The sequence below is a fragment of the Wyeomyia smithii genome, chromosome 2, assembly GCF_029784165.1.
Source record: "Wyeomyia smithii strain HCP4-BCI-WySm-NY-G18 chromosome 2, ASM2978416v1, whole genome shotgun sequence".
NCBI classification, from domain to species: Eukaryota; Metazoa; Arthropoda; class Insecta; order Diptera; family Culicidae; genus Wyeomyia; species Wyeomyia smithii.
The window spans coordinates 180,166,620-180,180,621 of record NC_073695.1 but is presented as its reverse complement, the minus strand read 5'-3'; the positions used below and the strand labels follow the sequence as shown (position 1 = coordinate 180,180,621).

The 14,002-nt window shown below is 39.7% G+C and overlaps 1 protein-coding gene across 3 annotated transcripts in view; it reads right to left on the bottom strand.

Annotated features, from left to right (window-relative positions):
• LOC129721519 (alpha-L-iduronidase) overlaps positions 1 to 14,002 on the bottom strand; it is a 146,346-nt gene that overhangs the window by 129,121 nt on the left and 3,223 nt on the right. For all 3 annotated transcript variants that reach the window (XM_055674190.1, XM_055674191.1, XM_055674189.1), the window contains exons 4-6: positions 13,686 to 13,989; positions 12,833 to 13,627; positions 12,651 to 12,775 (exon numbers count right to left, since the gene is read on the bottom strand). In XM_055674190.1, coding sequence (XP_055530165.1) covers positions 12,651 to 12,775; positions 12,833 to 13,627; positions 13,686 to 13,989 — 1,224 coding nt within the window. The remainder of the gene's footprint in view (positions 1 to 12,650; positions 12,776 to 12,832; positions 13,628 to 13,685; positions 13,990 to 14,002) is intronic.

The window sequence follows — 14,002 nt, the reverse complement described above, 5'->3', positions numbered from 1 at the left end:
GCTGTTCGGTGCACAGGTGTGTTCCGGTGCCGCGACGAGTCCGACGGTAACTGCATCCCCTTTAAGTGTTGGACCTCCTGGTTCAACAACCTCCTGATTGTGCAAATTCCTCGAACAAATGCTTCCGTGGTTTGTAATAGTGTATGGCCGCTGATTCGGGTTGACTTTTTCCTCCATTTGATATTTGGATTGAAGTTCCTTTTTGCTTTGATTTAACAAAAATATAGAATGCCAGAGCTAATATTGCCAATGTGGTAAAAGAAATTCCTCCCCATGTTGACCATGAGGCATGAATCGCTGTCAGCTTTAAGTGTTCCAGCTTCTTGATGTTTTGCAGATGTAACTCGTGGACCTCTTGAACATCGAAAGATTTGTATGTGTGGAGTCTGGTAATATTTAGATTAACCGTGGGTGTGAATATTATATGTTCCACTACTTGGACAACGCTGTTTGCAAATGAAAATTCTGAAAAGATACGGAACAATTTGTGTAGGTTATGAGATACGTGCCGCTGAGTGACCTATTAGCGATACCACACGTATTGGATAGTGTTCCATTCGCATCGTTAATTAACAGTGTCATTGGACCCATTTCTAGTACTGGTAGATGTCTTGCTACTATTTCGTAGGAACATTCTCCTGACTTGCCTCTAATGACTTTACTTAGGCATAAGTCTGCCGAAATGTCCTTGATGTCTGTGGTTTTGCAGATCGTCCAAGAGTTAAGATTTTTACATGGTCCTGTTTGTAGAAAGAGTGTCTCATTCTTCATTAGATACAATTTACCTGAGATTGCTATTTGTTCTGCGTTGTGAACGATGGCTTCCACGTGGAGTAGTTGGAATGAGGTTTTGCTAAAGTTCGGGATGCTGACGATGTACATGATTACTTCGCCGCTGGTGATGGACGCTGTCGACACAAAGTTGAGTGCTTCACCCATGAGGTGGCTTGATATTCCCTGATCTTCTAAGCTGCTACTGATCATTTTGATTTCGCTAGGATTTAAGATTCGGTTATTGATTAAGTCTTATTTAGATAGCATAATGACGTTCTGAATTGATTCGATTTCGTCCTGAATTATATCTAGATTAATGACGACCCTGATTAGATCTATTTCAGTGGAAAGGCTGTGGTGGTTGAGAGCGTCAACGGAAGTGACATTGTTAATTGAATCGGTAATGTCGTTTAGTTTTTGTATAAGATCAGTATTAATTGTGGTCTGTTCATTATTGTTACTACTAACTTGTTCATGGAATAGTCTATTGATCTGAGGTCGTCAGCGTCTGGCGATCCTGCTAGCCATTTCCAGGCACTACCTAAAGCATCCCATCTTCTGGGTCTTCTTTCGTGTCTGAGTTTTATCTGTAGTAAATTTGTTTTGATCTTATTCAATTTGTGTTCGATTAGCTGGTCAGAAGAAAAGTTTTTTTTGTAGAATTAATCTTTCTATGGATAAGATAGAGGATTCTATTGCGCTGATGTTTATTTTGTGGATAATTTTTGTGGCACCTTCGATGATTTTCGCTTGTCCTACTTCTATGGTGGCAATCGGGGATTGATTCAGGTTGTGGATTTGCAAGGATGCGAGAATGGTTGGGAGTAGTACTAAAAGAAAACGCATCGTTCGCGTCGCGGGACAACGCTTAGATCCTTAGTCCTATTTCCTGCGGGTGTAGAGTTCCTCGTTTTTCCAGTGTGCTTCTTCGCCTTGCTCCAGAGACGCAACTCGAACGATTTGACGTTGATTAGACTTTGGTCCGGTCTTTGGAGTCCGTTTTAATCCGGGGCTTGAAACAGCTTCGCGATTTGACGCTTATACAATTACAAGACTGAGGTCCCTATTCGGGCGCCAATTACAAACGTGGTTGCGGTGATATCTTTTTAAAAAAGATTGCGACCTATCGTTTGGAGTGTCTACACAGAACTAATTTTCATTCGTAACAATAATTTCATCGATCCCACGATCGCACTTAGAAGTATGCAAGCCTGCAACCTATTACCTGATCTATATGCTATGACTGCAAAAAATGTGTCGCTGTTCGGTGCACAGGTGTGTTCCGGTGCCGCGACGAGTGCGACGGTAACTTCTATATTGAGTATTATTCGGTCATTTTCGACTGTTTCCTAGAAGTTTTCATTTAGCAATTCAAAATGGTGTCTGTAGTCAATTGTTAGCTCATTGCATCATTCTGGTTCCAGAGATACTCATATTGGATGGTATTTGGTTATTTTAGGCTGTTTTTCACAAATCGGAAGTCACCATCTTGGATTTCAAAATGGTACTTAAGATAATTTCTGGCCTCTGGGCGTTATTCTGGTAGAAGAAACACCCATATAGGGTGTTATTCGATCTTTTTTGGCTGTTTCCCAGGAACCGGAAGTTGCCAACCTAGAATCTAAAATGGGGTCTGTAGTCGATTTCAACTGCTGTGTATCATTCTAGATCCGGAGATACTCAGGTTAGACAGAAATCGGCCATTTTTGGCTGTTTTACAGAAACCATAAGTTGCCATCCTACAATTTATAATGGTGTTTGAGGTCAATTTTTAGCTTCTTACAACATTCTGGCTCCGGAGATAATCATATTGGGTGGTATTTGGTGACTTTCTGTCATCTGGGCGTAATTTTGGTTCCGAAAACATTCATATTGAATGATATTTGGTCATTTCCGGCTGTTTGCCAGACACCGGAAGTCACCATGTTAAAATTCAAGATTGTGTCTGTGGTCAATTTTCAGCTTCTGTGCATCTTTCTGGTTCCGGAGATACTCATATTATTTAATAGAAATTTAATAGGAATCGTTCATTTCAGGCCGTTTTCCAGAAACCGGAACTTGCCTCAAAAATATTGTCCGAAGTCGATTTGTGGCTCCAGTGCATCATTACGCTTCCGGAAATACCCATATTGGGTGGTATTTGGTCGTTTGCCGCTGTTTTTCCTAAACCGGAAGTTGCCATTTTGGATTTCATAATGGCATTTGGAGACAATTTCTGGATTTTGAACGTCATAGTGGTTAAAGAAACACTCATATTGGGTAGTATTTGGTCATTTGCAGCTGTTTTTCAGAAACCGGAAGTCGCCATCTTAGAATTCACAATGGTATCTGTGGTCGTTTTTAGCTCCTATGTATCATTCTAGATCCAGATTTTATTATTTTTTTTTTTTTTATTCTCGTTTATTTTCCGTCGGTCTAGTTCCGCCACTGTTGTGGCCAATCACCGACGCCCAGGGAGGCGACTCCACACCCAGGACCCTAACTCACGACCCGTTTATTAACGGACCGGCGCCAACGGCTTAACTTCCTCATGCGATGGAAGGCGTGATCCCAGAGATTTTTCGCCTCAGAAAATCTCCCGGTGTCGGCTAGGATTGAATCTAGACCAGTTGGGTTGGTTGTGAGTGGATCACGCCACCTCACAACCATCGACACCTATGTCGGCGGTGGGATTCGAACCCAGGCGTCGAGCGTGGTTGACGGAGACGTTACCAACCACACTAGGCCCCCGCTCTGCAGATTTTATTATATTGGGTGGGAATCGGTCATTTTTGGCTGTTTTCCAGAAACCGGAAGTGGCCATCTTACAATCCAAAATGTTGCCCGGGGTCGATTATGGAACGTATTTGTTACCACTAAAAACATTCACTTGCTAAATATGGTTCCATTTAGTTGATTAGTTCGCGAGATGTGCAGAAATTTATGTTTCGTTTGTATGGGACCCCTTCCTTCCAGAAGAGGGAGGAGTCTCAAACTATCATAGGAACCTTTATCGGCACCAAAAACCCATACATACAAATTTTCACGTCGATCGGTTCGGTACTTTTTGAGTATGTATAGATTACAACATCAATATTTTAGAACCTAAAGAGTGAATATACATTTATTGGATTGAAGCGTTCATGTGAATCTTTTTTTACAAATAAAAGTTTGAATGAGAAAGGCTGGGTCTGACCGCTAGGAGGATTAATTTAGGTTTTATTTTTTATTATTTCATATTCAAAAAAAGTATTTTTAATCATCGATAACTTTTTTACACAAACCTTTTTCAAAAATTAGTCGTGATTCAAAAAAACCTAAATTAATCCACCTAGCGGTCAGACTCAGCCTTTCTCATTCAAACTTATTATTTGTAAAAATAGATTAACATGAATGCTTAAATCCAATAAAGGTATATTCACTCTTTGGATTCTAAAATATTGAAATTGTTATTGAAGTATAAAATATGAAATTTGACGTAATGTTAGTGCTTAAGAAATAGCGAAATAAAAGAAATGACTCTAAATTTTGAACAATTTAATCAAGAGCGATGCCGGGAGCGTTTAGATAGTACCATACCACATTTAAATCATGTTGAGGCCATAGATATTGATCAAAGCAAGTATAGTTTTGAATAGTCTTTGAATTTCTATTCTTTCCATAACTTTTGAACCACATATTGATATGAAGTTTTTTATTTGTAAGTTTGAGAGATGACTCGTTCGTATGACACTAGTTATGTTCAAATAAGTCGTGTAATACTTGAGATAATAAACTTTCGTTGTTTTACAAATTAAAACATAACGGTTGCTTAAGTTTGATTACAATCAAAAGAAAAGGTAACGTATAGGGCAGCCAAACTTTGAAACCACGTGTTCAATCATAATTCATCAGCTAACCCTTAACTAGCACGTTCATCTGATATAAATATTGTTCAAATCGGTTGTGTAGTTTCTAAGATAATGAAGTTTCGTGATTTTCACATTTCGATACATTACAGACGAAGTTACAGTCCGATTACAGCAAAATTCAATAGGGTGTTATGAAGCAGCTAGACCTTTCATTTGATACTAATTCTGTGGAAATCGGTTCAACCATCTCTGAGAAAAGTGATTGAGTCCAAGTAGTCTTCGGAATATGTTTCTTTTCATAGCTGGACTTCACATTTTTGAACATAACAGGCAAAGTAATAATTCGTTTGCAAAAAAAAATCGATAGGGTCTTATGGGGCAACAAGACCTTCCATATGACACTGATTTTATGAAAATCGGTACAGCCATCTCTGAGAAACATGAGTGAGATCAAATAGTCTCCAGAACGCGTTTCTTTCCATAACTTCTGAACCACATGTTTAATCTTCATAAAATTCAAAAGTTTACGGTTTTTTAGGTAGCCCGTTTATTTGAGACCAATTTTGTTAAAATCGGTTGTGTAGTTTCTGACATATTGATGTTTTGTGATTTTTACATTACATAACCTCTAAACTAGAAATCAGATTACAATAAAATTCAATAGGGTCTTATAGGGCAACTAGACCTTTCATTTGCAATTAATTTCATTGCAGCAACCTAAGCGGCAAATAGACCCTTCAGTTGACACCAAGATAGAAAGAATCGGTCAGACCATCTCTGAGATAAGTGAGTGCGAAAAAAAGGTGCACATACACACGTACTCACCCACGACAAACATATACACCTATACATGCGTATATGCAGAAAATGCTCGATTCGTCGAACTGAGTCGAGTAGTATATGACATTCGGCCATTTGGATCACTTTTCTACCTTTTAATTAGCCAGTGATCGTTAGGAGAAAGTCAATATATTTACTTTCATTATGCGATTTCACATTTTTATGAACAACGGACAAAGTTACAATCCGATTGCAGTGAAATTCAATAGCAACCTACGGGGCAACTAGACCCTTCATTTGACACTAATTTTGTGACAATCGGTTCAGCCATCACTGAGAAAAATTAGTGAGTTTAAACAACCTCAGGATAACTTTTCTTTATATAACTTTTGAACCATATGTTCAATCGTAACGAAATTTAAAAGTTAAGGGTTCTGGAGACAGCCCGATCATTTGAAACCAGTTTTATTTAAATCGGTTATGTGATTTCTGAGATATTGATGTTTCGTGATTTTTACATTTTGATACATAACCTCTAAATTAAAAATCCGATTACAATAAAATTTAATAGGGTCTTATGAGGCATCGAGACTTTTCATTTGCAATTAATTTCATGAAAATCGGTCCAGCCAGAAATTTCATAGAGATTGAACTTGTGGTTTAAAAGTTATGACAAGAAACGTGTTTTGAAGACTACTTAATCTCACTCATGTTTCTCAGAGATGGCTAGACCGATTTTCATAAAATCAGTGTCAAATGAAAGGTCTAGTTGCCCCATAAGACCCTATTGATTTTTTTTGTAATCAGACTATTACTTTGCCTGTTATGTTTAAAAATGTGAAATCCAGCTTTGAAAAGGAACACATTTCGAAGACTACTTGAACTCACTCACTTTTCTCAGAGATGGCTGACCCGATTTCCACAAAATGAGTGTCAACTAATAAGTCTAGCTGCCTCGTAACACCCTATTGAATTTCACTGTAATCGAACTGTAACTTCGTCTGTAATGTACCGAAATGTGAAAATCACGAAACTTCATTATTCCCAGAAACTACACAACCGATTTGATCAATATTATTATCAGATGAGCGAGCTAGTTAAGGGTTAATTGATGAATTATGATTAAACACAAGGTTTCAAAGTATGGCTGCCCTACACGTTCCCATTTCATTTGATTATAATCGAACTGAAGCAAGCGTTAAGTCGGGGGTTTGCAACCGTTATGTATTAAATTATTAATAAAACAACGAAAGTCTATTATCTCAAAGATTACATGACTTGTTTGAACATAACTAGTGTCATATGAACGAGTCAACTCTCGAACTTACAAACAACAAACTTCATAACAATTTTATATGTGGCTCAAAAGTTATGGAAAGAAAAGAAATTCAAGGACTATTTAAAACTATACCTGCTTTGATTGATATATGTGGCCTCAACATAATTTAAATGTGGTATCGTACTATTTGAACGTTCCAAATTCATTGATTCCTTGCGATGTGTTTAAAGTCTGCAAATGCACGACGAATCGGCCATAGGATATGATCAAAGTCAAATAACAAATCGTTTGAAATGATTGGTTTTATCGAAATGACAACATCCTCGACTTTTGGCTTCTGTACATCACCTTAATTCTGAATATATTCATATGGTATTCGGTCATTTTCAGCAAATTTTCTGGCATCAATCTGACACTGGAAATACTCATATTGAGAATTCTTTAGTTATTTTGGTTGTTTTCCACAAACTAAAAGAGGCCGTCTTCAAATTCAAAATGGTGTCCAGGGTCAATGTTTGGTTTCTATGCATCATTTCGATTACGAAAATATCCATATTGAGTATTATTTGGTCATTTTCGACTGTTTCCTAGAAGATGCCATTTAGCGATTCAAAATGGTGCCTGAGGTCAATTGTTATCTCATTGCATCATTCTGGTACCAGAGATACTCATATTGGATGGTATTTGGTTATTTTAGGCTGTTTTTCACAAACCGGAAGTCGCCATCTTGGATTTAAAATGGTATTTAAATTTCTAGCCTCTGAGCGTCATTCTGGTTGAAGAAACACCCATATTGGGTGTAATTTGATCATTTTCGTCTGTTTCCCAGGAACCGGAAGTCGCCAACCTAGAATCCAAAATGAGGTCTGCGGTCGATTTCAGCTGCTGTGTATCATTCTAGATCCGGAGATACTCACAGAAACCACAATTTGCCATCCTACAATTTATAATGGTGTCTGAAGTCGATTTGTGGCTCCAGTGCATCATTACGATTCCGAAGATACCCATATTGGGTGGTATTTGGTCGTTTGCCGCTGTTTTTCCGAAATCGGATGTCGCCATCTTAGAATTCAAAATGGTATCTGTGGTCCATTTGAGCTCATGTGTATCATTCTTCAACCGGATATTATTATATTGGGTGGAAATCGTCCATTTTTGGCTGTTTTCCAGAAACCGGAAATTGCCATCTTACAATCCAAAATGTTGCCTGAGGTCGATTATGGAACATATTTGTTACCACTAAAAACATTCACCTGCCAAATATGGTTTCATTTTGTTGACTAGTTCGCGAAACGTTCCTGTTTGCGCTGTTTGTGTTTATTGTCGCTAGCTTATTATCGAAAATTTTACAGTAAAACCGTTTATCCTAAACCGTGAATACGCGAACCATGTCGTACAAATATTTCTTTATTGGAGCAGTAGTGTGGAGTTCTTTCGACTCAGCCGTTTACTTTGCAGTTAACAAAGTTTAGATTTAACATAGCGTTTGTTTTGATCTACACTACATTGTCTCGACCGATCAGGCATCACAACGCTCTTCGTTAAGTTTTGCACTGTGTATTTGTCACCCGTGTGCAGCAAAATGGAAAAAACACTACGGTGAATGCAAAAAAGAAATCAACGATATTGAGCCGCTCCGTTGTGGTTTCTGCGAGACATATCTGCACATTAACCAAACCTGCTGTGGTATAAACTCGCGCGGATTGAGGGAATCTTTTGCCCAAGGAAAGCTGTTGCTGTTGTGCTCAATCTGCAGAGACGAAATGAACGGCCGCTGCATTCGGTCGTACATTGAAGATACCCAGCAAGCACTACCAAAACTGCATGATAGTACAGATCTGACAGTCAAAGTTCAACAGCTATCTGACGTTGTGGAGGAGCTTGGCAAAAAAATTGAAAAACTTTCAAGTGGCCAAACCCAACTCGATTGGCCAACACCAACACCGAATACGCCTGTTTGGGTGAAACGAGCTACAAAGCGCCGACGAGTTGACGATAATGCGATCATATCTCAACCATCAGAATGTGGGACAAATGATATCGATTTGAGTGATCTTTCGGTTCCATCCATTGTCCCTGTGGCTAAAAAGTTCTGGCTGTATCTTTCACGTTTGAATCCGCTCCTCTCGGACAGCGACGTGCAGAAAACTATTTCACGCTGTTTGAATGTTACTGCTCCTGTTGATGTGGTTCGACTCATACCTAGAGGCAAATATGCTACCAGTTTGTCTTTCGTTTCATTCAAAGTTGGTTTGGATCCTGATATGAAAGCCTCCGCTTTAAATCCGTCTACGTGGCCCGCCGGACTGCTCTTCAGGGAATTTGTCGAACGATCAAAAAACTTCGATCGGCCAGCTGTTCCTGCACTGTCGGAGATACCATAACCGAATCAAATAAAACGTGCTGTTTAGTGGAAGGTGGAAACCTACGGGTTTCCACCAGAGGCGAGTATCTTTAGTCTTCCGCTAATATACTTTCTCCTTTGCTAAAAAAACTGCATGTTGCAGCGTGACCGAACTGACGCAGACGAAATATCATTCTACTATCAGAATACCAGAGGATTGCGGACAAAAATTGACGATATTTTCCTGACAACGCGTGAATGCTATGATGTTATTATTTTTACTGAGACTGGACTGGACGAGCGTATTTATTCTTTACAACTTTTCGGATCGACATTGGACGTATTTCGCTGCGATCGTAGTGCTCGAAATAGTGATAAAACATCCTTTGGAGGCATACTGATTGCCGTTGCGCGAGAACACAGGAGTTTTATCGTCGAAACTGCGAGCGGCAATTGTTTGGAACAAATTTGCGTTAGAGCGACTGTACGTGGGGCAAAACTGCTAATTTGTGGTATATACATTCCGCCTGATGAAAGTCAGTTGATTGGTACGGTTGATGCACATACTGCCTCGATCGCGGAGCTGTGTGGCAAAAGCACTTCTGAAGACGAAATTGTTTTGGTCTGTGGCGATTACAATCAGCCACGCATTATGTGGAACAATAACGGTCAGCACAGCAGCTCGAACGTACTGTCTGCTGCTAGTGCGGCGTTAGTCGATGGTGTTTAGTTTTTAAATCTCCGGCAAGTTAATCAAAAAACCAACCACCTAGGACGTGTGCTCGACTTAGTCTTTTGCTCTGACGATCGATGTTGTGCGGTCGATGCACGCTTCATTAGTATTGCCACTCGATCCTCATCACCCAGCTTTAACCATAACCGTGCCAATAGAACGAAGTACCAGTATTTCGACACAGCGCTCTAGAGCGACTGAAACAAGGCTAAACTATCGTAAAATCGATTTCGCAGCGTTCAATACATATTTGGAAAGCATCAACTGGGAAACTCTCTCCCTGCAACCCGATGTTGATCAAATGGTGGCGCTGTTCAATGACACATTACTTGAGTGGCTCAATTTGAATCTACCTTTAGTAAAAGCGCCAGTTTTTCCACCTTGGGCTACGTCGCGTCTGCGAGAATTGGAACGTGTACGCAATCGTTGGCGTCACAAATATCGTCGTACTAAAACTGTCGATGCCAAGTGTCGTTTTAAGCGATCGAGCGATAATTATCGTCGGTTGAATGTTGGCTTGTACAAATCCTACGTCATGCGAGTTCAGACAGACCTTCGAAGAAATCCCAGAAATTTTTGGAATTTCGTAAATCCTAAACGAAAATGTACTACAATCCCCGCAAACGTATGCCTCAATGATTTAGAATCTAAATCCGATTCTGACACGTGTGAAATGTTTGCACAATTTTTTGCTTCTATGTTCGCTGATAATACTGCATCTGATCTTGATGCTGAAGCTGCTGCTGAGTCTGTTCCTGTCGATTTGGTAGACCTGGATTTATTTCACATCTCTTCTGACATGATAAAAGCTGCTGCAAAAAAATTAAAACACTCGTACTCTGCAGGACCCGACGGAATCCCGGCAGTTATAATAAGTCGTTGTGTACACGCTCTAGCCGATCGCCTCTGCCATATATATAACAAATCTTTCGAGCAAGGCAAGTTTCCCACAGTTTGGAAACATTCTTACATGTTCCCGATATTTAAAAACGGGGACCGCCGAAGCGTTAGGAACTATCGTGGCATCACTAGTCTTTCTGTTGCATCTAAATTATTCGAAATAATTGTGAGTTCGTTTATGCTCTTACGCACTAAGAGTTATATTTCTAGTGACCAACACGGGTTTATGCCTGGTCGCTCAGTAAGTACAAACTTGCTTGACTTCACGTCGACTTGCATATCACACATCGAACAAAAAGCTCAAATCGACGTAATCTACACAGATTTAAAAGCTGCGTTTGATCGGATTGACCATAAAATATTACTGAAAAAAATCCTAAGGCTTGGTGCACCGCAGAGGTTTGTCGGTTGGCTTAGCTCATACTTATGCGTTAGAGTTCTTCGAGTACACATTAATTCCTGCTGCTCGTCTCAGTTTTCAAACACCTCCGGCGTTCCACAAGGTAGCAACTTAGGACCATTGCTGTTTACGCTGTTTTCCAATGACGTTTCCTTACTGCTGGATGTTGGCTGTAAACTAGTATACGCAGACGATCTTAAGCTGTATCTGATTATACGCTCTATCGACGATTGTCGGCGGCTTCAGGGAATTGTGGATAAGTTTGTTTACTGGTGTCGCGAAAACCGGTTGACGATTAGCATTAATAAGTGTCAAGTGATGACTTTTCACCGTAAAATGAATCTATTTTATTCAACTATCAAATCGATAATCAAGACCTAACAAGAGTTGACCGCGTTAGTGACCTCGGAGTTTTATTGGATACCAAACTTACATTCAATCTACATCGTACCAACATAATTGCTAGAGCGACGAGACAACTTGGTTTCGTATCGAAAATTGCTCGCGACTTTATGGATCCCATTGCTTGAAGGCGTTGTATTGTGCTATCGTTCGGCCACTCCTCGAAAATGCCAGCTTAGTTTGGGGCCCCCAACAACTTGTCTGGAATTTGCGACTTGAGCGAGTACAAAAAAGATTCCTTAGGATTGCGTTAAGAAATCTTCCGTGGCGTGACCCGATTAACCAGCCTCCATATCCTGATCGTTGTCGTCTGCTTGGGATCGACACATTGCAACGACGCAGAGAAGTTCAACAAGCGGTGTTCGTAGCAAAAGTTTTAAACTCCGAAATCGACTCACCAGAAATCCTTTCTAAATTGAATTTCCGGGCCTCACAGCGTCTTCTTCGCTCTACTGGATTGTTACAACCTAGCTTTCATCGAACTAATTTCGGATTCAACGACCCGTAAGCTTGCTGCATCCGATCGTTCTCCAAAGTGAAAGATCTCTTTGATTTCGGCACACCATAATTCAAATTTGCAATAAGAGTTCGTCGTAATTTTTAATTACATTGACTAGTCCATATTCATTAAGACTTTTTTGTCAGATGAATTTTTAACAAATAAAGAATAAAGAATAAAGAGATATGCAAAAATTTGTGCAGAAACATGCTTCCAGAAGCGGGAGGGGCGTCGAACCATTATGGACATATTTGTTACCCTTTAAAACATCCACATGCCAAATTCGGTCTCATTTGCTTGGTTTGTTCTTGAGTTGTGCAGAAATTTATGTTTCATTTGTATTGGACCCCTCCTTTCCAGAAGAGGGAGGGGCCTCAAACTATCATAGGAACCTTTATCGGGACCAAAAACCCCCACATACAAATTTTCACGTCGATCGGTTCGGTAGTTTTCGAGCCTATATGGAACAAACAGACAGACAGACCGGACTGCATTTTTATATGTATAGATTACAACATCAATATTTTAGAACCTAAAGAGTGAATATACATTTATTGGATTGAAGGGTTCATGTAAATTTATTTTTACAAATAAAATCAATGAGAAAGGCTGGGTCTGACCGCTAGGTGGATTAATTTAGGTTTTTTTACTAAATACCTACTCAATATTAAACACCGTTTGACATCTTACTGAAAGATAAGTTACTCACCTTTTATCCCTATAGTGTCATTGGATACAAATTGGAAAAACAGAAATGGTGTGTGGAAATCTGAATTCAACAGCCTCCATTGTGTATGGTATGTCCTGAACCACACTTCATAACCGACGATGCATCTGTTAAAGTTGAATTTCAATGTCTAGTATATGAAAGAAAAAAATTCAACAACTTACCCTGCTACTGCTGACTTATCACTCCAAAATATCATCACCTCGTAGTCATTTACCTTTCTGATGCGCATATATGTGATTCGTGACGGAACGGGATTTTCTTTACTACAGAGCCGCACCGTTACAACCCACGGAGCTCGCAATTCAATCTCAAGTTCCAAGTTTTCACTCGAAACTATTCCAGGTCCCTTCAATAACCTTGGTAGTTGAATCGCTCTCATAGCAGCAAATTGCACTTTCGATGGATACGATGGTTTCTTAAAATATGTCCACAACGCATTTGGATCATTCACACCGTCTTCTAGACCTTCCACTAGGTAACCAATTCTTTGGCTTTGATGTTCATCGAGGAACGTAAAGTTTAAATTCAATGTCATTCTTGCAAACAAAGGCTCGAACGTATCATTCGACATGCACAGAACTGCACAAGCATAAAAGGGCTTCCGGTGGTAGGATATAATATAACTGAGATTTCCATGCAGATCAACAGTTTCAGAGGCAAGCGACCCTAAATTGGCTAATATTCCGAGGGTTGAGTACACCGGTTTTGCCACATATTGTACATGCCGGGGTTGTGTTTTATTCATTTGAAAACGTGCCAACAACGTTCGCTGTGAGAACTCGAATGGATGATAACTTAGAAAGCCATTATCATGCGAAATTGAGTCCAAGTTAGTAAAAGTGTCGTTGGTCATGGCAGACCAGTGTTGAAGCACAGTTGATACCAGCATGGAGCCATATTTCATGTTCGATTGAAATTCTCTTGGAGTTGACCAGCCCACAATCGGATCAGCTTCACTGAAACGAAAGCCGTTTTACGAAAGTCAAAATGTTAAGGAGTTTTTCCGTAACTCACTCATTCGAAAATCTAAATGATGTCATATTTGGAAAGCTAGTCCATAACTTATTAATCAGTTCCAACTCGCTTTCCAATATATCGCTAGCCCTCACGCCAAGTCCTTTCCTATGAAATGTTATTACATCAAAGGGACAACGATGAGGCATTTCATTGCACATCATGATAATTGTCCAGCAAAAGGGATGACTCTGTTGCTTGCGAAACAATCCTGCTGGTCCCCGCAATGGCAAATGGATGTTAGCTAGTAACCGCCCTGCAGCATCTAAACCTAATCGGAGCGAGGCAATGTAACTTATGTACTCTGAAAAAGGAAA